Source organism: Vulpes vulpes, chromosome 3 (assembly GCF_048418805.1).
Source record: "Vulpes vulpes isolate BD-2025 chromosome 3, VulVul3, whole genome shotgun sequence".
Taxonomy (NCBI): Eukaryota; Metazoa; Chordata; class Mammalia; order Carnivora; family Canidae; genus Vulpes; species Vulpes vulpes.
Window position 1 is genome coordinate 86,655,375 of NC_132782.1, and position 23,552 is coordinate 86,678,926.

Sequence of the window (23,552 nt, forward strand, 5' to 3'; positions counted from 1 at the left end):
TCTGGGCTGGAGGAGGTGAGGCTTGGGGGGAGGGGAGGATAGGGGAGGGGAGGGGAGGGGAGGGGAGGGGAGGCTGTACCCCTCTGCAGGACACAGGTTTGACTCTTCTGTAGGCCTGAGAAGCTCACCAGCCATGGGCTGAGGTTTTGGAGGGGAGAAGCTGTTATTTCAGGCAGGTTTAAACCTGGCCTAAGCCTGGTCAAGTTGCTGCTCTGTCCCAAGAGTCCAAGGCTGGGGGACATTACAGAAAGTTTAAGAATAATAGTACCTGTGGGGTGGGAGCTAGGGAAGGTGCAGGGCTGCACCATTCCTGACTAGGGTTTGCAGGCAGGCTGAAAAGGGCCTGGACCTCTGTTGAATTCAAGAGCTCACCCTCAGACCCAGCTGTGTCCCCTGGGAGTGGATGCAGACAGGTTTTGGGGAGGGCGGCAGGTGGACCCTGAGTCCAACAGCCTCACCTCACAGCTCCTACAGCCACTGACCACCTGTATCTCCCTCTGCTTGGAGGACCCTTCCATTCCCAAAGGTGGCCCTCTGCTTTGTCCCGATTACATGTCCATCCAGGTGAAGTTCTAATCGGAGGCCCTAATGCATTCAGAGGCTGCTCCAGCCCACCGCCCCTCAGTCCTCATCGTTCTGGGTAAAACCCTCACAGTTAGCGGCACTGGTCTTGCAGGCACTGGTGGCCCTGCAAGCAGGGCCAGTGAGCATTGGACACCTGGCCCACCTGCTACAGTCCCACTTGCCCGTCACCTGCAAGGGATCGCCCGGGGCCTTCTGGTGTCATGGCGCTTAGACCGTATAGATGTCTCTGCGAGGTCCCTCCACAGCTCATCACCTACCTCCACTGCCTCAGGACGGGGAGAGGGTCCCAAGGCGGGGTGGGCCTAGCTCCAATGATCTGGCACTCGGTAGGCACTCCCGGAATCTTGGTTCAATCAGGAATCCCCACTGGGCTTGGGGAGAGGCTAGGCTGAGAGCTGAGGGATCTCACGTGGTGACTCCAGGGGGAGGGCAGAGACGGGGTGTCCAGGGGTTGGGGCCAGGGTCTCCGGGTGAAGGTGAAGGGCGCCGGGGTCTTCAGAGGAGGGGCCAGGGCCTGGGAGCTGGGGGCGCTGGGGTGTCCAGGGATGCAGTCGGGACCGTGGGTCGGGGTAGGGGGCGCTAGGGCTCCCGGGGTGGGCTGGGGTCTCGGGCTAGGAGAGGGCGCTGGGGTGCCCTGGAGTCTGGGTCTCGGGTTGGGACACCAGGGGCTGGGGCGTCCGGGGTGCAGTGGGGATCTCGGGTCGGGGCAGGGGCGCTGGGGTCCCCGCGGGAGCGGCCGAGACCCAGGACCCAGCGCGCCCTCCCTCCCTCGCCGGGCGCTTCCCCTCGCTCCACGCACGCCCCCTCTGGGAGTCGCGCTCGACCCCGCGTGACCGGAAGTGGCCCCCCGTGGGCGCGGGCGGGGCGGGGCCCGGCGGCGGCACTTCCGGTGCCCACGCGCCGCCGCCGCGCAGCTCCGGGGCCGTCACTTTGTGTAGCGCGGGGCGCGCAGGCCCGGCCCGGCCCCGGCGTCCGGCGGCGGCTCGGCCGGCCCGGCGCGCGCGCGGTGAGTGGGCGGCAGGTGCGGGCGGCCGAGCGCGGGGCGCGGGGCGCGGGGCGCGGGGCGCGGGGCGCGGGGTCGGGCCGGGCAGCCGCTCCACGCCGGCGCGGGAGGCCGCGGGAGGCCGCGGGAGGCCGCGGGAGGCCGCGGGGCCGCGGGGCCGGGCCTGGGGCCTGGCGGGGCTGGAGCGGAGCGCCGGCCGGGCCTTGGGAGGCCGCGCCCACGGCCCGCGCGGCGCACGGCCCCTCGCCCCGGCCCGCGCGCTGGGGGCGGGCCCCGGCCCCCGGGGCGGGCGGAGGCCGGCAGCGCGGAGCCGGCGGGCCGGGGAGGACACGCGCGTCTCCGAGTCTTCCGGAGCTGCCCGCCGCCGGCTAGGCCCGAGGGGCGGGGGTTGGGCCGTGGCCGCCCCCGGGGACACACCCATCCAGGAGGGGCTGTCAGCGCCGTGGCCTCTCCGGGCGGCCCAAGCCCGATCAGCCCCCTGGAGGGATGGAAGTGGCTTGGCTGGGCGCCCCGTGAGCTTGCTCAGTGACCTTGGGGGCCTCGTCTGGGTGCTCCCTCTCTGCGAATGGAGGCCCGGTGGGCTGGGCTGCCGTGCCGTCTGCTACTGCTGGGAGTCCGGTAGGGGAACCCATCCCTGGGGTTGGGCCACAGAGGTGGGAAAGGGGTGGGTCTTCGGTGGAGGACTAGGTGGGTAGGGAGAAGGCGAGGTGGGCGGGAGGATCAGACTCCTAGTTGCACCTGTGTGGGGAGACTTTGGTGCTCCGCCTGGCTCAACAAGTGTTGGCAGGTCTGGGGAGCTGGCCAGCATGGTGAGGGGCTGGCCTGGGGGAACTGGGATGGCTGCATGCACGCAGATGCACCAGGAGCAGATCCTGGGAAGTAGGGGAGCGCAATCCGTGGACACACAGTGAGGATCCTAGTAGTCAGGGAAGGAGAAGACAAAAACCTGGAAGGCTTTGAATAACGGGTGTGGTGAGGACGGTCACCTAGAGGGAGGGAAGGGACCTAGATACATGTGCACCCACACATTTCTCCTTCTCTATGTAGGTTCCTTGAACTGGGGACTTTTGTGGAGAGTTTCCAACAGTTTCCAAACTTTGCTACTTTTTTCATTCTTGTCATTCTCCCTTCTCTCCATGGAGGGTGCCTTGTCATCCTCAGCTCCAAGTGTCTGCAGTGCTGTATCCTAGGATGCGTGGCCCCGGGTGGAAATAAGGGTCTGGGATGATATGGGGGTTTATGTTCATGAGGCTGCTTACTTGACCCTCTGTGACTTCTGACCTGGAATTGGATGCCTGGAACTGGGCAGAGTGAGTGTCAGTAGGCTGACAGGATGGGAAGAAAGGAAAGCATGAGGGTCTGGCGGAGTGTGCCCAGCATGTAGCTGCCTGATGATGCAGAAGGAACCTGGTGCCTGAGTTACTGAAGTCTGTTTTCCAGGATGATTCTGTTCTCGATTCTGGGTTGAGGCATGTGGGGGTGTCTGGCTGTGCTAGGCCATGGTTGCATCTGCAGGGTGAGTGCCGACCCCTTCCCTTCTCTGGTTACCAGCAGGTACATTTTTGGGGAGAAGGGACTTCAGGCCACAGCTTCTTCAAAGGCAGAGATTCTTAGTGCTTCTGGAGTGGGTTCCATCTTGAACAACCCTGAAGAGTGGTCAGTCTATTCCAGAATGTGCCAGTGCAGCCAGAATACAGAGATGTTTTGTTTTTAATGAGCGCTACACCATGTGGGGCTTGAACTCACAACCAGGAGATCAAGAGTCATGTGCCTTACTGACTAAGCCAACCAGGCACCCCTGAGTTTTTAAAAGCTCATGTTCATCACATTGATTACAGACTTTAGAGTCACTTCCTTAATAAATATTTGAGTGTTTGCTCTGTGTCTGGCACGAGGAGGATTCGGAGGTAAACAAAGGGACCTTTCGTCTTCCTGCAACTGATCATGTACTTGGGGGAAACAGGCAGTAAGCAGTTCCAAAAATATATAAAAATGAGGTGCTGTGAGGGCAGAGCTCATGGAACTGTATGAAATGGGGCCCAGGAGACTCCCTCCAGAGGATCAGTGAAGAGGAAAAGCAAGTTCTAGGGAAAAGGAATGTCATGGGCAAAGGTCCAGAGGTGGGACCAGCAGGGGGCCACTTTATTCCAGAGCCCTAGGGTTTTCTTCTTTAGTGAGTGGGTCCTTGGATATAGCAGACTGGCCTATGGGAGTCTGCTCTGGATGGTGACCAGGCAGGAGACAGCTCTGCTGGGCTTGGTTTGGTATCTGGGTTCAGCCAGGATTTGCAGCCTGAGGCCTGGGTGATGAAAGCCTTCTGTGGGTCCTCAGGTGGGTGGAGGTTAGGAAACGTTTGCTGTGCATTCTCAATACCCTGAGTGCTGGGTAGGGCTGCATCTTCTTGGCGGTGGCTTGAGTAGCATATGGCACACATGTCTGTCTACACCTCAGCGCCTTTACAAGCCTGAAGAGCTATGGAGACCAACAGCACTGGCTTTGGGGTGGCCCACCAAGGCATAGCTCTTCCCCTGTGATTCAGGAATGGTAAATCTGCAATCTAGTCAGATAGAGGGGAGAATGAGGAGCGGGACAGAGGTAGCTTCGGGGTGCCTGTGCATTCCAGCCCCTGGACCGGGGCCTTGGTATACTGGGAGGCCTTAATGAATACTCCACATTCCCTAGCTGTTTAAGTGTGGATTTAAAGCAGCAGCTTAGAGCGCTTCAGAAAATGAGTGTGTGTTGCCTTTTTAATAGAAAAGCGATGAGTTGTGGAATAAGAGCTATTCACTGAGCAGGTTTCTCATAGGTTCCCAGGGTTCTGAGCCATTCTCATGACCCTGCGCATCTTTATGTGGGGGCCCCTGTCCCATTGTAGGGGTTCTGTGGCAGATGTTGTCTACCAGTAGAGCTGGTTGAGGTACGGGTGGGCCCAGCTGTCCGATGTGGCCTGACATTGCAGTATCCTTCTGGAATTCATGCCCTCATCCCAAGATTTTGGGGTTGCTGTGTTTGCAGTGGGCTTGAAGCTCTTTGGAAATAGCCCTATTTAGGTCTTAGGTGCTGATGGGGTTGGTGCTGGGTGCTGGGCTCATTTTTAAGCTTTCATTCAAAAAGAAGCCATGGAAATTGACTTGTCAAAATTCTGATTCTGTCTTGCCCTTGGGCCTCCACTGGGCTGGTAAAGGGTGTGTGCCCAGGAGGGAGGAGTGGCCCCTGGACCTGTAGCCTGCTGTCCATCAAGTCTACCCCTTGGTCTGGGCCAAGCGGCAGCATGGCTGTGTCTCTCCAGAGCACTTGGGCTGAGCCAGCTGTGATGTTGGAGTGCGTAGGACCCTATAAGCCATTGGGGTTATGGTGGTTCTCTCCTGGGATCATCTGATCCTTAAATTTGAAGAGATGTCACAGGATATTTTAGATCATCTTTGCTGGTCCAGTGATGAACCAAATCTCTGTGATCCACTGAAATTTTTCCAGATGCTCTGTACAGAGCAAGGGGCAAGGGAGGTGCAGAGGTAACACATACGCTGCCTCTGTGCCGCCTCTGGCAGGAAGGAGCCTGACCTGCTGGTGTTTCCTTGCACCCCTGCGCATGCCTAGGCCTCTCCTCCCATAGCCCTGCCGGCACAGTGTGGGCATTGAGAGCTGGTTTTGCTGTTCCTCCCAGGCTGCACTCACCCCATTCAGCCAAAAGTGGGCCACTCTTGGCCGTGTTGCCTGGACTCCCTGTTCTTCATGGCCCCTGAGGATCAAGACCTGGGCTAAATCTCTGATTTACTTCAAGAAAGCACCACCGTTCATACCCAGCACATAATTGCTGGCAAGAAAGAGCTGAGGCCGCATAATGGGGTCATGGAGAGGGGCTCTGTGGTTTTTCAGGGTACAGAGTGTCCCAGTTGTGCTACGTGTGATCGTGGAAAGAGCCCCAGTCCTTCTTCAACTCTGGTACTGTTACTGTCTAGTGGGGGAGATAAATCCTGCCTCCATCAGGGCGGTGTGAGGCTCTAGGAGCAACTCGAGTGAGTGTGCCGTAGGTGGCTCATCACTGCCACCCGACTGTGTTTCAGGCCGAGCTGAGGCTGTCCTCCGGGGAAGATGGCAGCCCCGCGTGTGACTCCAGACTCACCAGCCACGCAGCTGGCGAAGGCAGAGGATGGGTTGGAATGTGGCCCTGCTCAGGAGGAAGAAGAGGAAGAAGAAAAGGGGGAAGAAGTGGAGATAGAGGAGGAGGAGGAGGAAGAAGAGATCATGGTGGAAGAAGGGGAGGACAAAGAGGTGGTGGAGGAAGAGGAGGAGGGGGGGCGGGCAGGGCACGTGGATCAGGTTGAGGTGGAGTTGGAGGAGGACGAGGACGTGGAGGACGCGGTGGCAGAGGAGCAGAGTCTGATGTTGGGGACCCAGGAGCATCTAAGCCGTGGCAGTGATGCCAAGTCCCCAGTTCTTCAGAAAGAGGGTAAGAAAAGGAACTGGCTCCTGGGGGCGACTGTGGGGGCTTGGGAGGGCAGGCGGGAGAGCTCTTGGGCACGGCATGCTTGGAGCTGGAGCATCAGGACCCAGGAGCTCCTGACCCTGCTTGCTGTCCCAGCAGAGGTGACCGTGAATGCGGGCCCCTCAGAGATCTTCTCCTCAGCCTTGCAGGCCGCCCGGGGTCCAGCCACACCTAGGGATGAGGACCTAGAGGATGAGGAGGAGGAGGAAGAAGAGGAAGACGAGGAAGAGGAAGAGGAAGAGGATGATGATTCTCTGACAGCTGGATCTCAGGTGAGCTGCTCTCTTGTTTGGAGCTCAGTAAACCAGGCAGGGTTTCCTGAGAGGGGGGCTTGGTACCTACTGTCCTAGAGACCCCTGTTGGCAAAGCTGAGGCACTGTGGACCCTATGGTCCTCAGGGTGAGCTTAGTCTGGGAGCAAGGACGAGGTGGCAAGAAGCAAGTGGGGGTCTGTAGCCCCAAGCCCTTGGCATGTGGTTCCATTTTCCTGGGGCCCAACACTTCCCAGGCCATCATGTCTTGATGATGTTGACTGCCACTCACTGGGCTGCATTGTGTTTAGTTCCTTCAAAGGCCTGGCTCTCCGCTAGGGCTGGGCTGCGTCCCCTGACCTCAAGTGCCTGTCACCTGTCTGGGCTCTGGTTTCCTGCTGAGCCCAGTTAGATTGGGCACCAGTGCCCCGAGTCAGCATAGCTGATGCCATGTCCTCACCCGGGTGTGGGCCCTCACACTGATGATATGACTACTGGCTTAAGCTGGATGATGATGTAGAAGGGGAGGATACTGCCTCCCTCGCAGAGCCTTGGGCTTGAGCCTCATGGTCTCCTGACCTCAGCATGAGTCTTGGCTCTGCCCCCCACGAGCTGGGCATTCGGTGCCTCTGAGCTTGGGTTCCTAATCCCTGAATGGAAGTGGGCTCCATGCCTTCTAAGGCCACAGCAAGGATCAGACACCTTCCGTACTGTTGGGCCTGTGCAGGCCTGTCAGTGATGGGATGTCAGGCTGCATCCCTGTGAGTGCCATGTTACAGGACCATGGTCAGCTCTCTTCTTGAAGAGATTTTCTGCTCATTTTATAGGGGCTCCCCTGCCTCCCTCCTAGGGCAGCTCAGGGCAGTGGCCAGGGCGCTTTGTTTTCCAGGGGCTGGTAACCTTTGAAGATGTGGCTGTGTACTTCTCATTAGAGGAATGGGAAAGGCTGGATACAGACCAGCGAGACCTTTACAAGGATGTCATGCAGGAAAACTATGGGATCCTGGTGTCCTTGGGTAAGCAGGGAAGCTTCCTGGTGTGATGGCTGCTGGCAGCCTAGCTGTTTGGGAGAGTGGCTTCTGAAGCCCCAGGATCTAGGAGCAGGAGGTCCTGGAGCCAGCCCACCTCTTAGGGGAATTCCTAGGGACTACCTGTCTTCTGGATGGGGCTGTGTTCTGGGGTCTCCACGGTGGCCCAGAAGTGCTGTAAGCCAGGTGGATGTGTTCTGGGAGCTGCCAGTCTGGTGCTGGTCTCTGTGCTGTATACTCCCTAGAGGCCACCGGGGGTCAGGAGTCAGATGATAGAGGAGACGAAGGTGTGGAGGGGCTCAGCAGGAGAGCTGCAGGTATTGGGACAAAGCTCCAGATTTATGAATGTGGGATTTCCCCCAGGGTGGAGGCCAGGAGGTGGGACGGCTGGTCCTCAGAAGGATGGAGAAGAGGGGAGAGAAAGTGAGGAGCTGGTTGCCATGTCGGGGATGGCACTCTGTGGGGTGAGGGGAGGGCCTGCCCAGAGTGGCCCTGTAGCTGTCTATGTTTCTCTTGTGGCCAGGATACCCAATCCCCAAGCCAGATCTGATCTTCCGGCTGGAGCAAGGAGAGGAACCCTGGGTCCCAGATAGCCCCCGTCCTGAGGAAGGAGACATTGTCACTGGCGTCTACACAGGTGAGTAGGACATGGAATCTTGTGGGGTTTCTGCTGACAGAGCTCCTCAGAGCTTTGCCAGACTTTGGCCTGACCTGAGCTCTCTGCCATAGCCTTGGTGCTGGTGGTCTGGGATGTGGAGTGGGCCATGTAGAGACAGGGAGGTGGCCATGGTCTAACCTCTGCCTTTGTGGGTTGGCTTCTCTTGATTCTAGCCCGTGGAAGTCCAAGGCTGGGAAATCCTTAGAGAATCTATGGGTTCCTCTTAAGAACCTTTGAAAATGTCCCTGTCTTTGCCTTGGAGCCTCTCATTGTTTTTGGTTTTTTGGTTTTCTCTTTTTGGTAAGTGAGGGCCAGTTCAGTGTTTGGCTCAGAGGGACCAAGTGCAGGAGATGGGCAGACTCTTCAAGAGGGCTGGTGCTCACCTTTCAGGTTCCCACACTCGAGCTGGTCCTGTAGCTTTTCCACCATTTAGCTATTTCTGAGCGAAGGGTCTTGGAGGCAAGCTGCTGGCCTGGGTGGGCAGCTCTGTACCTTCCAGAAAGGAGATTTTGGAGGGATGTATACAGGAAGTGTTCAGGGTGGCAAATTCCTCTGGAGACTGCCAACATGGCTCTGGTTCTGTTCTTCCAACTTTCTGAGCTTCACTTTACTCACATGGAGAAGAATTTGAACTAAATCCATAATTTCCAAACTGAGGATGCAGGACTGGTTCAGTGGAGGCTCTTCAGGAGGTCTGTGAGTGAGGCTCGGTGTTTCAGAGAAGTCTGTGGAGGCTCTTTCCCTACCAGTGTGTCTGCCTTAGGGCTGGAGTGACTTCACCCTAGTGGGAGACAGTGGATGGCTCATGCCCATCACATGCCTGGAGAGACTCAGAGCAACTCATAGACAATACAAATACAGAAAAGCACAGACAATGTTGCTAGGCCTTTGTGTATACTCTTCGGAGTATTGTTTCATTTACTCTGTCTCCTCACAATGACCCCGCGCAGTGGCAGGGAAGAGGTGGCCAGTATACCTCGCAGATGAGGAAATGGACGTGAAAGTGGTGTCTAAGTGGCTTGACCAAGGTGGGCTCAGCCCCAGGGCTCACTTTCCATGGGGTTGCAGAATGGCCTTCTTGCCCTGGGTCTCCATAGTCTGCTGAGCCCTCTCTGGGAATCTTTCCTGGGCTTCAGAGGTGGGTGGGCTGTGGCTGGCAAGACCATCATAGCCGCTTCCAGGATGAGTCTGGGACAGAGGTGGTGTTTCACAGGGGGTCTCAGTGGGAGGTGGACCCTGTTTATGGACACATCTCAGAAAAGCCACCTGCAGATAAAGGGGCCACAGGCCTGCCTTGATCAGTCTCATCATGTGGGCTAGATGTGCCCCCGTTCTCCATGCTTCTTGGAGGCTCCTGGGTTACAGCCTTTTGCAGGCTTCAGCATGGGTGGTTCTCATGACGTGACCTGTGAACCTGGCTGGGGTTTGGCAGCACCACAAGGAGGCTGGCTAGCTGGGCCAGTGCCCTTCTCTTCCCCTGGCTAGTCACTGGGCTCAAAGTTCCCCCTGTCTCCACCCCTGCTGCACAGGGAGCCCAAGGTGGGTGCAGGCATAATCTTAGATATGTCCCTGTCTGCTGGGAAGGGGTACAGTTGCCAGGGTTGGGGTCAGCTACAGTGGGGCAAATTCATCTAAGGCCATTTTTATTTATTTATTTTTGAGTCAGTGAGAGAGAGCATATGCAAGCATGTGTGTGAGTAGGGCGAGGGGCAGTGGGAGAGGGAGAGATAGAGAAAGAATCCTAAAGGCTGACTTCCTGCAGAGCATGGAGCCTGACTCGGGGCTTGATCCCAAGACCCTGAGACCATGACCTATGCTGAAATCAAGGGCCAGCCAGTTAACTGACTCAGCTACCCAGGTGTCCCATCTAAGGCTTTTCTTAACTATAACTATGGTCTGCTTGCTAAATGGTCTCCCTTCCCTTTTCTCCCTGTTCTCATTTCTGTGTGGCCAAGTCCATTGAGAATGAATTGCTGGGTCTGAGCGAGATGGATGCTGACTGTTCAGAGCCTGACGGAGTTTCTGGATTTCTCAATTGTAGTATGGCAAAACAGAAATGTATTCCTCCTTGTGCTTCTTGAAAAAGTGGGCCAAAAGATTTGGACTCTGGCCAGATTTGCCTACTCAGGTGCCCCATGCCCTGCGCCACGCTGGTTTGAAGGCCCCTGCTCTGCCTTCTGGCTCCATGCTCCGGCTCCCAGACCAGGGCCACCACCTCCAGCTTACCTCTTTTTTTAAAGATTGATTGATTGATTGATTATAGATATAGGGAGAGAGAGGCAGAGACACAGGAGGAGGGAGAAGCAGGCTCCATGCCGGGAGCCTGACACCGGACTCGATCCCAGGACTCCAGGATCGCGCCCTGGGCCAAAGGCAGGCACTAAACCGCTGAGCCACCCAGGGATCCCCTCCTCACCTCTTCTGACCCCACTCCCTTTCCTACGCCTTTCTCCTCACCTGGCTTAGGGCATAGATAGCAGCACCCTATCTTTGTGGGAGTCCCTGGCAGGACCCCATTTCCTGTCCACGTCTGCACCGGGGCAGGAATCACGGCTGGAGAATAGCCTGCCTACCGGCTGACCACACCTTCTGAGGATGCCACCACTACCCAGGCCTGGCAGTCTGGCCTTGTGTCTTTGTTGTGTCTTTCTGCTCTCGGAGATGGACCTTTTTGGCCCTCGGGACCCCACATGGTCCTGGTTTCTGAGCTGCCTTCCTGGGTGCCTCTTCATCTACCTTTGCTTGTTTACAAGACCAGGACAGTACTGTGTCCTCTCTGTTCTCTCTCAGTGACCGGGGCCAGAGCTTTCAGTACCACATACATTTACACTGCGCATCCTCAGCTTCTTTCTGCAGCCCTCACCTTGTCTGCCTGTCCATCTGCTTGACATCTCCACTCACTTATCTGATGGATTTTTCAAAGCGAGTCTGAAACTGAAATGGCACTGCTTCTCCTACCCCTGGCCCCCCTTGCAGCATCCTTGGGTCCTGAGTGGGCCTGACTGCATGCCTCAGTAGTCCTTGTGACTCGGCCTCCCTTGCCTCACCCTGTCCCAGGCTTCCATGAGACCATCAGGCATGTGGCCACAGATGTTCGCACCCAAGCTGCCTCTGCCTTTCCCTCCAGCAGCTTCCCTGTGTACTTGGCAAAGCATCTGGGCCCTTCTCTGGCCTTGAGGCCTGCCGCTCCCCCCAAGCTCATCTCATGAACTCTTAGCTCTTCAGGCCCACAGACCACCTTTCTCTTTAAGCTCTTGCCTGCCTCAGGGGTGTTTTGCCTACTGTTCCCCTGTCGAGAGTGCCTTTTGTGTGGCTGGCTCAGCTCTTAGGACTCCATTCAAGTCCCATGGTCTCTGAGTATACAGACTTTGGGAGCACCCCCTCCATCACTCCAGGATGTCCCCCCAGATTTACAGCAAACAGCACTGTCTGAAATGGTCCTGCCCAGATATTTGCTTCCTCATTTCCTGTCTGCTGCCTCTGGCAGACACTATAAGAGCTGGCACTGTATATTGTCCACCCCTGTGCTGTCTCCAGCATGGGCCTGGCACCCAGCAGGCCGGCAGCTGATCGCCCTCCTTGGCTACTATTCTTGCCCCTCATGTGAAAGTGAAGGATGGCAGAGAAATACAGCATGCAGGATTACATCTGCTTAAAGATGACCTGGGAAAGGATAGAGATAAAAGCAGTAAGAGAACACCAAGGTGAAAGAATCCCATGGTCAGTGAACACAATCTGTGGTTTTGGAGAGGAGGAAGTCAGGAGCAGCTGTGGAGTGGAAGCTCAGGCCTGGCACCAGCCTGCATGTGGTCCCTACCTCACATAGCCTTTGAGCACCTGGGCTGAGTACCTGGGCTGAGCACCTGAGCTGGGCACCTGAGCACCTGGGCTGGGCCTCTGGACTGGGCTTGTCTGCCCACAGGAGAACTGGGGTCAGGGGAGGTTAGTCCTTAGTGTGGGTCTTCCCTTCCTTTGCCACCCCCTGAGCGGGTCTTAGATGTCCCTGTATCCCCCTTTTTTTATAAGCCAGGAATAAGGTACTTGGGTTCTGACTTGCCTCAGACCCCTACACTTGGTGTAGGCAGGTGGAAAGAACCAGGAAACACTCCATGTGAAGAAGAGCTAGGCCTCAGGCTCCTGTTAATAACTGGCCCTTGGTATGATATTCATGGTACAAATGAGGATACTGAGGCCAGAGAGGTAATTTCCAGTGATGGAGGTGTGGGCCCTGTCCTCCTGGTAGGACAGATTCCAGTACAGAAGCCTGGCCCTGTCAGGAGTTGCCATCTCCCCGACACTTGAGTATAGCCCTAGTCACCAGATTCTTGCCCAGTGGGAAGAAGGGGCAGCTGACCAGCTGGAAAAAGGAGCCCACCTGCAGCTTTGGGCACACCAGCCTGTGTCCAAGTCCCCCTCTTGTAACTGACCCTAGGTAGGGGGCTCTCCTTAAGCCCACCTCAAGTCCCTGGGTCTGGATGGAGAAGGTGTTGACTTCACTCACAGGCCCCCACAGACATGGATTTGGTCAGAGCAAACCCACAGCTGACTCTCCATAGGGCCTGGGTCAGGTTGGGCCTGGGACAGGCCTCTGGGTTCCTGGACAGGGGCAGAGGTGGTTTGGGGGCAGGAGTCATAGAAACAATGGCATGGTTCTCAGAGCTTTGTGTCAGTTGTGCTGAGCAGCTCAGGGATGGAGGTGCACCAAGCGTGTGGTTTGGGGGCGTTTATCTTCTCCAAGGCCCTTTGATTAGTGCCTGGGTAGGGCACCTACTGGAGGTGCCCTTGGGGCTCTCCTGACAAGGCCACTGGTCAGCCCCTGGGATTGTTATTGGGCCTCAGAGCACTGGTTCCAGCCTAGCTAATCATCACCCAGGGTCATAGTCCTTGGGAGCAAATGTCTCAGGGAGATGAAACAGCAGCTCTCACTTCCCAGAGTCCTCTTTTCTACCCTACTCCTGTGGGTTCTGGAAGAAGCAACTGTGTTTGACCTTATGGGCCACTGTAACAAAATACCCTCTTAACCACCTTGTAAAAGCATTTTTTTCTGCCCTGGCTCTTGTCTCACAAGTAGATCTGGTGAGACTTGGATTTTAGCAGACTCCCTGGGAACTGGGTCGCCCTTGCAGCCTGGAGTGACCCTTCCACTGGACACCCCTACTCCAGGGCCCAGCCTCCAGACCCTGGCCCACTTTGGTGATAGGACAAGGGAACAGACCCTGGCCTCAGGGCAGGCTCGTCTTCCTCTGTATCCCCTTCAGTGGCCCTGCTTTCTCCGGAGATCTTGGGGTGCAGCCAGCTCTGCCCCAGGTCATGGCTGCTCTTATTGTCCTTCACTTGGACTGTCAAAGTGCTGTCAGTGGTGCTGTCCAGCACTTTGCCATGTGGTTAGTGTTTTCTCAGGCTTGGATAAGCAGCTGTAGCAGCTCTGGAGGTCCCTCCCATGGTCGCTCCCTCTGGAGAGCTGGTTGTTCAGCAGCTTGAAGTGGGAGCAGGACAAGGCTCACCTTTCCTGGGGTGTGGGGGGGCTTTCTGCTGCTCTCAAACTGCGAGGAAGAGTTGTTCTGGGTGAGTCACTGGTGCCAGGCACACCCTTCCCAGTCCTGAGTGGCTGAGGTTGCATTTTGGTGGGCCTTCATTTGACCTGCATGTCTGCTCTGTGTCCAGCGGGTGCTCACCCTGGCTAGGTGCTGGGGTGCACACAAACCCCACTAAGACATTGACCTTGTTCCTCATTTTGAAGTCTCCCTGCCTTAGGGGGGCCTCTGATTCTAATTACACAAGACCCTCACCTGAGTCTTGTAGCAAATTCCTTTTGAGACTCATAGAAGGAATTCCCAGCTGAACTGCCTGTCCCTCCACCACCCCGTCTCGTCTCATCAGGGTGCTCCAGCCTCTTCTGAGCTCTTCAGAGGGCCACCCACGTCCCATCACCCACTCATGGCTCTGAGTGGCAGCTGGGGGTAAACTGAGCTTAGTTCAGGAAACTTTGGTCTCTTATTTTAAAGCTCATTTTTATTATAACATTGTAATACTAACTGTAGAAAACTTGAAAGTATTGCAATTATGAAAAAATAACCCATTTCTGTATCCCTTTAAATGATGCATTTTTTTTTCTTTTACAGCTGAAATCATGCCAGAACAGTTGTGTGTCTGGCTTTATTTCACCCCAAGCTGTGCTATTATCCCATATGACCATATCACCATATGTGTAGAGTGCCATACAGAATACAGGACAAGGGCTGAGCCAGAATGGGCAGCCCTCCTGGGGCCCGACCTTCCCTTGGGGGCAAGATTCAGTGATCCAGACTCACCCAGCCAAGTGATGCCTGACACTGGCCACAGTTTGGTGGTGGGCCCACATGGGGTAGAAGAGGGGCTTCCTACCCTCAGAGCTTGAACCTTCCAGAAACTAGGATTCTGAGGTGGGCTACACCATGGTGTGCCACCACTGTGGACACACGTGGGGCAGAGTGTACCTGAGGAAGTAGGTGCACAGGTGCTTTGGAATACCTGGGGCCACCATGGCTCAGGCGGTTTACCCCCTCTGTTTCTTGTGCCTGCTCCATAAACATCAGTTCCTTCCCAGGTGTGATGGCAGGCACGTCAGCACTCCATCTTTTTTTTTTTTTTTTTTTTTTTTTTAGCACTCCATCTTTTAAAAGAGAAAACCCTCCAGGCCTGACTCCATGTCCACACTCTGCACTAAAGTGAGAGGTCAGGGTGCAGTTTGGCAGATGAGGTAGAGTACAACAGGGCTCTGGGGAGCAGGTGTCCTTGGTCTTCTGTGATGGCAAGGTACTTGCAGTTCCCCCAGTATTAGCCAGCTTGGGGCTATTTCCCAAATGCACGGCTGCTACGAAGAAGTCAAGGTTTGGGGTGGCCTAGCAGGAAAACTTGGGCTGTGCTTGCTGGAGGCTGTTAGGATGAGCAGAGAGCTACGGCTCATGGCTCCTCTAGGTCTCCTTGGCTCAAGGCAGCCTTTTCAGGTTCTGCTCTGAGAGTGGAGGGGATGTTGAGCAAAACCCAAATGCTTACAAAGGCAGGTCCTCAGCTGCAGGGTCCCAGGGCTGTGCTGGCACCAGAGCCTTGCCTGCCTTGGGCCAAGCAGGCCAGGGGCGGTGGTGGGGAGTGGCAGGGATGGGTGGAGTTCTCTGGAAGATAAGGGGATTTGGGGAAAACAGCTCAGGGGTCTGTTTTTCTGGCTACAGGACTCCTGTAATGGGCTTAGCCCCTGGTCTCCCAGGAAGCTATAGGCAAGGTCACCAACTTTGTAGAGCTTGCTGTTCCTCAGCAGCATGGCAGGCCTTGGAGATCTGGAAAACGGATTAATTAGTTGATGCCATTTGAGGACAGGCCAAGAAATAATCTCAGCCTCCCCTAGGAGGGACACCCACATGCATATTTCTCCCCTCCACAGAGTTCCCAGTAACGGGGGAGGCAGTGGTTTTACTGTTCCCCGTGTGCTGGAATGCACACAGCCTCTCCCTTGGTGGAACGGAGAGGTACCCTGTCCCCAGACAGGATGGAGGCTCAGTGCTAGGGGTGCTTAGGGTCCCACTCAAGCTGTGATTTCTCTGGGGAGGAGCCTGCAAGGGGCTGCCTCAGCTTCCTCTCACCTCTCCCTTCTGGCTTTCCTTTGTTGCCTTCAGGGGCCTGGTTCTGGACCGATGACCTAGAAGACCATGAGGAGGAGGAGGACGAGGACTTCCTGGCAGAGGTGGCAGAGGAAGAGAACGAGCCCCCGGGGCTCTGGTCAGCTGCCTACGGCGTGGGGGACGTTCCTGGGACATGGGGCCCCGATGACTCTGATTCAGCGCAGACTCCGGAGGGGTGGGGTCCAGACCCTGGGGGCCTCGGGGGCCTGGCCCAGGGTTCGGAGGCGAAGCCCTTCCTGTCTGGCCGAGAGCCTGGTGCAAACCTGCTGGCACCCTGGGCGTTCCCTACCACCGTGGCTGCTCCGGTGGGGCGGCCCGAGACCACGTGCGACGTGTGTGGCAAAGTGTTCCCGCACCGGTCCCGGCTGGCCAAGCACCAGCGCTACCATGCCGCCGTCAAGCCCTTCGGCTGTGATGAGTGCGGCAAGGGCTTCGTGTACCGCTCACACCTGGCCATCCACCAGCGCACCCACACGGGAGAGAAGCCCTTCCCGTGCCCGGACTGCGGCAAGCGCTTCGTCTACAAGTCGCACCTGGTCACGCACCGGCGCATCCACACGGGCGAGCGGCCCTACCGCTGCGCCTTCTGCGGTGCGGGCTTCGGACGCCGCTCCTATCTGGTCACACACCAGCGCACGCACACGGGCGAGCGGCCCTACCCGTGCCCGCACTGCGGCCGCAGCTTCAGCCAGAGCTCGGCGCTCGCGCGGCACCAGGCGGTGCATACCGCTGACCGGCCGCACTGTTGCCCTGACTGCGGCCAGGCCTTCCGCCTGCGCGCCGACTTTCAGCGCCACCGGCGCGGAGGCGGGTGCGCGGAGGCGGGCAGCGACGGCCCTCGGCGGGAGCTGTGCGACGCAGTAGCCGCGGCAGGGCCCGAGGAGGCCGAAGCCGAGGCCGAGGCCGGGCCGGAGGGGCCCGAGGAGGCGGAGGCTGGCGAGGCGGACGGAGAGGTCGAGGTCGAGGCGAGAGAGGAGGCAGTGGCGGTGGGGCCCACCCCCGGGAGCAAGGAGGACCCCGAGCCGGACAGGCGGTTCCTCGAGCTGGGCAATGGCCTGGGGGAGGGCGAAGGACCCTCTTCGCACCCCCTCGGCTTCCACTTTCCCGTGCACCCCAAGTCCTGGCTCCACCCGGACGGCTTCCCAATCCTGGGCCTCCCGGACTTTGGGGAGCGGCTGCAGGCCGACGGGCGCCCGCTGTCGGGACCCCTGGGGAGCCGGCTGGCCCTGGTGGAGGGCGCGGGGCTGACCTGCGACCCCTTCGGCGGCGGCGGGCCGGGGGCCGGGGGCGGCGCTGGGCTGCGCGCGTTCGCGCCGGCCGTCGGGGGGCTGCTGGCCGAGCCGGCACCCGCCGCGCTGGCGGAGGAGGAGAGCCCGTGGATCTGCTCCGACTGCGGCAAGACGTTCGGGCGCCGCGCGGCGCTGGCCAAGCACCAGCGCTACCACGCGGGCGAGCGGCCGCACCGCTGCGCGGACTGCGGCAAGAGCTTCGTGTACGGCTCGCACCTGGCGCGCCACCGCCGCACGCACACCGGCGAGCGGCCCTTCCCGTGCCCCGAGTGCGGCGCGCGCTTCGCCCGCGGCTCACACCTGGCGGCGCACGTGCGGGGCCACACGGGCGAGAAGCCCTTCGTGTGCGGCGTGTGCGGCGCGGGCTTCAGCCGGCGCGCGCACCTGACCGCGCACGGGCGCGCACACACCGGCGAGCGGCCCTACGCGTGCGGCGAGTGCGGCCGCCGCTTTGGGCAGAGCGCGGCGCTGACGCGGCACCAGTGGGCGCACGCCGAGGAGAAGCCGCACCGCTGCCCCGACTGCGGCAAGGGCTTCGGCCACAGCTCGGACTTCAAGCGGCATCGGCGCACGCACACGGGCGAGAAGCCCTTCCGCTGCACGGACTGCGGCCGCGGCTTCGCGCAGCGCTCCAACCTGGCCAAGCACCGGCGCGGCCACACGGGCGAGCGGCCCTTCCCGTGCCCCGAGTGCGGCAAGCGCTTCTCGCAGCGCTCGGTGCTCGTCACGCACCAGCGCACGCACACGGGCGAGCGGCCCTACGCCTGCGCCAACTGCGGCCGCCGCTTCTCGCAGAGCTCACACCTGCTCACCCACATGAAGACGCACCGCAGCGCGGCCGGCGCGCCCGGCACGGCGCCAGCGGCCCCTGCGTCCAAGGCCGAGGCGCCCGCCAAGGGGCCGCCGGGCGCGGGCAGCGGGCCCGGGGAGCGCGGCAGCACCCTGCTGGAGTTCGCGGGCGGAACGAGCTTCGGCTCGGAGGCCACGGCCACCTTCGCGGGGCCCTCGGGCGCCTACGAGGAGAGCATCCTGTGATGGCCCGAGGCCGACGGAGGTGCAGCCCGCTGGGCCGCCGGCCCCTTGCTCCTCTGGCCTCGGGGTGCTGAGGGCCCCAGTCCTGGTGCGGTGCCTTCCCCTCGGCCCCCGGTGCACCGCACCCCCCCGGCCTCGGGCGCCCCTCCTGCCCGGCCCCAGGAAACCCGGCCGCCAAGCTCGTCCGGCCGTGCAGGGGGCGCGTGGGGAAAGGAGGACCGCGCGCGGAGGAGGCGAGGGCAGGGGGCGGCCACCTCGACCAAGACTGCGAGCCAAGCGGTAGGGATGGCAGGCGATGTTATTTATTTCACTCGGATTCCGATTGCGGTGGCCTGGGGGACCGGTGGCTAATGAGTTTGTAAGTGGGTTGTACAGCGAGGGAGGGGAAGCCCTTGCGTCAAGGGGAGGGTGGGGTGGTCGAGAGCAGAGCATCCGGCTCCTCCCGTGGGTCTGGCTGACGACTTCTTCCCATTCCTCAGTGAGAAACTTCAGGGACCTTCTGGTCATTCGAGTGTGTCCCAGAAGTTTTAAGGACTGTGCGGGGCTAGGGGAAGCCTTTTATGGGTTTCCGGAGGACGATGGTCCTCCCTCCCCAGGGGGGACAGAGATGCAACTGGGAAGCTTTTATTCTGTCTACTGTGCATATTTATTTCCATCTCTTGTATGGCCTGAAGAATCTGGGGGGAGGAGGAACAGCCAGAAACCAAATTTGTGGCCCCAGGCGGATGGGTTGCAGGTGTTCGCAGGGTCCTGAGGGAGTTTGAAGCCTTATTCTGGGGGAGGGTCACTCACTCTCACCCCACTTGAGCACCTAGATCAGCCAGGCACTAGTTCTGCAGAGCAGGTTTTGGTCTCCGCCTCCCCCTTTGAGTCCTTCGGTACTGTCGCCTCTGGCAGCTGGAGGTGGCACACTCAGAGACCCTTGGGGGCGCCTGGCTGGCTGCTGCGGCCATGGCTCCAGCATTCACCTGCCCTGGAACAGGTGGACACATGGAGCCCTGCCCTCTGAGCCCAGTGCTTGTTTAGATTTAATAACCAATTGTCAAGTGACAGGTCAGCAGCAGGATCATTTCTCACATCCCTGTGGGGTTAGGGCTCTATGATGTCTCCAGGTCCCTTTAACTCTGCTTCTGTCATTATTCTATGCTAGAAGCAAGTAGTGTTTCTGTTTAGAACCCCACGTCACAGAGTGGGCAGTCTGTGCAGTGGCAGTCCACCTCTGAGGGTGTGGGACTTGAGCCTGTGGCTCCTTGACCAGCCAGGCACCCAGCTATGCAAGCCCCACACCTGGTGGGCACCCCACCTCCCCACTCCCCGGGCTGGGCCATGGGGAGCCACTGGGCAGGCAGCTGAAGTATGGCTCCCATGAGGTCCCTCCCTCTTTAATGCCTTTTGGGCCACTGTGAGTGGGGCCAGAAAACAGATTTTGAAGCAACTGCATTCCCTTTTAGACCTAGTTCCTTCTGTTTTAGTGTAGACATGGCCTCGGGGCCTGAGAGCCTACAGCCAGGCTGCTGGGGCTGGGGGCGGGGTAGGAGGCACGGTAGTTGGTGGGTGGGAAGGGGGTGTGGATGGTGGTGGTAAGAATTCACCTGGCGGGTGGGTTGGGGTCCTGAGGAGGGCAAGGGTCCCAGGGGGCATTAACAATGCTGGACGATGCCTTTCCTGTCCTCAGTTTCTTTCCTCTCCCTGTGGGACAGGAACCTCAGGGGCCAAGGGCAAGGTGGTGTAGCCCTGCATGGCTGAGGTTTGGCTCTGCGCTCATCCCTCCTTGTGCACCCCTTTGAGTGCATACCTGCGATGCCCCTCCTGGGCCCCAGTTGCTTCTGCCCTGGCCTGGAGCCGTCAGCAGGAGGACCTAGCTTTAATAAAGAGTGGAGAAATGAGCTTTCTGACTGGATTCCATGTTGTTGGCGCTCCTCAATGCCCTCAGGGAGGCTCTGCAAGGTCTCAGGCCTTTTTTTCTGGGAAAACAAACAAACAAAAAAACCCAACTTTTTTTTTTTTTAGGAGTTTCTCCTTTCTGAAACTAGAATTGGCCTGTCTGGAGTCAGCCCAAGATGAGCTTTGGTTCCTGCTACCTGTGTCTACCAAGTCTTTCTGCGTGTCCCCAGTGGGCACCCCACACTGCCACATACTCTGTAATACACCTATCTTGGGACCTTCTTATGCTTAGGACTGTTTTCTCCAGCCTTCCCATGGTCAGAGGAGAGGGACCAGGTGCCCTTCCTAGGGGTCCAGACATGTGCTGAGTCATAGACATTTCCTCAGAGAACTCAACGCTTCATAGGTTTAGCCAGGCTCATCTGCTCTGTGTCAGGGCAAAATGCATCTCCCTAGCACCCTCAGATACCTTCCTTTGAACTGATTTATTGACCACCTTCTCACCACATGATATCCCCACATCCCACAATCAGATCTGACCTCCCATTCTTTCCCAATGGTTTTGGAAAATATGAACTATGGAGTAAACTCTCAGATATGATTTGAAGGCATCAGAATAGAAACCAGCATTTCAGTTAAAATTTTAAAAAAAGCTTTGAGTGGGCAGATGGATGTTAAGACCTGGTTAAAAAAAAAAAAATGATGGCCTTGAGGATATTAAGGTCTATTCAGAAAAGGTAAATTATTCCCTGATAGAGCTTACATGTGTCTGGCCAAATTCTTTTTTATTTGGGGAAGGGGAGGGGGTGCGGCAATCCTGATGGTCAGAAAAGCAGCAGACAGCCTTTCTGGTTTTGGGAGGACTTTTAAATTTCTGGAGTCCCTGATTGATTCCCCAAGTGTCAGTTTAGCATCTTTATCACTGCCAAGGAATAGAAGACCCCATGAGATGTGACTCATGGAAGGTGGTACTTCAGAGCCGTGAGGCTCTGAGCACCCTTCTGGCCTCCACCTACCTTTGTTATTTCCGTTTCTCTAGTGCTTGCATTTCCCCAACTTCCTACCTTTCTCCTGACCCTTTTATTTGATCTCTTCAGACACCTCCTTCTCTTTTTTTCTCTCTAATTGGCTACATATGGAATAAAGTATTTTGAATTTTTTGGTTATATTTATTAAATAAAGCTTTATGATCCTTGTTCATTATTTTTTCCTGATTATAAGATACATGCTAGTTGTAAAAATTCCAACAATGCAAAATATGTGTTGTGTGCACACTTACCCCCCCCAGACTCATACCACATCCCGCTGTGGGACACCAGAATTGCTGCAGGAGGTGTGGGAGCATGTTTCTTCCACATACATGGAAATAGTTCACCACTGTGGACATACTTTACATGTTCCTTTGCAACTTGCTTTTTTTCATTTAACAATAATATATTAGGACATTCTTTTCTCCTGGACAGAACTACCTCACTGATTTTAACTGCTCCATCGTACCATTTCATTTTGTGGATGTACCATAATTTATGTAACTCCTCCTCCAATAATGGATATCTGGTTGTTTCTAGATCCTCACAAACAGTGCTGCAATGTAGGTTCTTGTACATATTTCTATGCAGTTCTGTAGATTTTTAGTTACCTGTTTAAATGAGAAAAGGTACTAGATGGTCAAAAGGCATAGATATTTAAAATTTTGGATACAGCTAAATTGCCACTGGAAAGGGTAACTCCAGTCCAATAGCATATTTTCCGAGTGCAGTGAGAAAGTGCTAGTGGTCTATGGCCTCGCCAACGGGGGACATCAACAGTTGTTTTAATCTTTGCTTTGTTCTTAATTTTACAGAGGTGAATGGCTTGCATTTTTCTATTTCTTTCAAACATGTAAATAGGTTATTAAAAAAAAAAAAAAAACTCATGGCCTTGGCTCAGGTATTTCTGGAGCTGTGGCTGTGAAACATCCTTACCCAGACCAAGTTTATAGCTTCCATAGTTTCTGGTAACACAAGATATCTCAGGTTTACCTTGGAAATTTCCTATCCAAAACCTATTAGCCACCCAATTCTCCAAGGAGTGAGGATTCCCTTAGTGGAAAATGATATTTAGGGACCACAATTTGGTGCCTGGGTGCTCAATGCTACTAGGTTGATTTTTTTCCTCCTAAGGAAAACTTTTTCAGCTAGAATTCTATATCCAGCCAAGCTGTTCAAGTTATGAGGACAAATGATATTTTTAGATATGCAAGAATTCAGAAAATTTACCATCCTTTAACCGTTCTTAGGAGGTAAGTCACAAAATGAAAGAATTGACTAAGAAAGAGGAAGATTTGGGATGTAGGAAATAGTGGAGCCATGAATAAAGTAAACTCCCTTCAGACAAGAACTGAGGCAAGAACAGACCAGGATCTTGTTTCCACTTTGAGACCCAGACTGAATATGGATTCCACTTCCCATAACTGGTGCCCACAGAGGCCACTATGAGGCTCTCTGCAATTTTTGCTTTTTTTTTTTAAATTTTGAAATTATGTCTGTATATCTTACTACCCTGAGCATACTTATTTAGGTTCTTACCATAGTGTTCCATAAAGCATAATCTGTATCATGCTTTGATTTGGTAAATTTCTTGACTGCTTTTCTTGGCATGAGATTCCTTCATATTTTGGAAACTTACTTTGCAGGCTCATTTTGAGTAGGAAGGTTTTTATTTGTTCGTTTTTTCTGGGCAGTGTTTGGGTTTCATTCTCTCTCTCCCCCTGTCCAGAAGTCCAGCGGTTGTTGGTTACCTCCACAGTAACCAGTGCTCTGAGACCCCGCTCCGGGAGGAAACCAGTCATGTTGCAGACCCATGGAAGAAGGCAGCATGCAACTGGACTGGATTCCTGGTCAGGAAGCTGGCTTCCGGTCCCCTTTGCCCACCTCTCTAGGTCCCCAGCTCCCTATAATCCCCAGTCCCCAACAGCAAGTGGGCAGCCTTGTTCTCAGCTCTGTTTCACCTCCATGAACCTGCTTCAGGTCCTTTTCTCACCAGGAGCTTTAACAGTGTTTTTTCTCCCCAGAGCTGAGCCCCCAGCACCTCCTGCTCACTTCCAAACCTAGAACCCCTGAGGCCTTTTCTCTCACCACTCACATTGCTTCTGCTTATTTTCGATCCAAAGAGATGTTTACCTTGCAGTTTGATCCTGGCTCTATCTTTCTGATTATTGACTAAATTTTATCTTTCATTAATATGTGATGGAAACAAGGAGAATATTGAATACAAACCTGATGTGCTATCTTGCCCAGATTGATATCATTTTTATTAACTCCCCTTAACTTTGTTTTCTTTACCCTCCCTAGTTGTCTAGTCTATATCCATTCTTCAGTTCTTTTGCTCTAAGAAAAATCTCTGTACTCCTGGGGGTGCCAATGTGCCCCCAGTGACATTTCCCAGCCTCCTCTGTAGACAAAAATGGCCAATTAAATGTAAGGAAAAGATCATTATGTGGGGCTTCCAAAAAAAGTTCTTTTAAAGGGCCTGTTTTGGCTGGGAGGTATACCTTTTTGCTCTTTGATCTTTCTTTTCTTGTATATGGAATGCAGATGTGATGGGTAGAGGTCAGCTGCCATCCTGAGACAAGTCACTTCAAGGATGGAAGCCACATGCTGAGAATGGCTGAGCAGAAAAGCAGCAAGAACATGAGTTCCCC

The 23,552-nt window shown here is 56.1% G+C and overlaps 1 protein-coding gene across 1 annotated transcript; it reads left to right on the forward strand.

Moving 5' to 3' along the window:
• Positions 1-1,458: 1,458 nt before the first annotated feature.
• Positions 1,459-21,070, forward strand: ZNF316 (zinc finger protein 316). The gene is made up of 6 exons (XM_072753184.1): positions 1,459-1,591; positions 5,653-6,038; positions 6,216-6,346; positions 7,214-7,340; positions 7,876-7,989; positions 15,660-21,070. Exons 2-6 carry the CDS (start codon positions 5,681-5,683, stop codon positions 17,987-17,989), a joined length of 3,060 nt encoding a protein of 1,019 aa, XP_072609285.1. The 5' UTR covers positions 1,459-1,591; positions 5,653-5,680; the 3' UTR covers positions 17,990-21,070.
• The last annotated feature ends 2,482 nt before the right edge of the window (positions 21,071-23,552 follow it).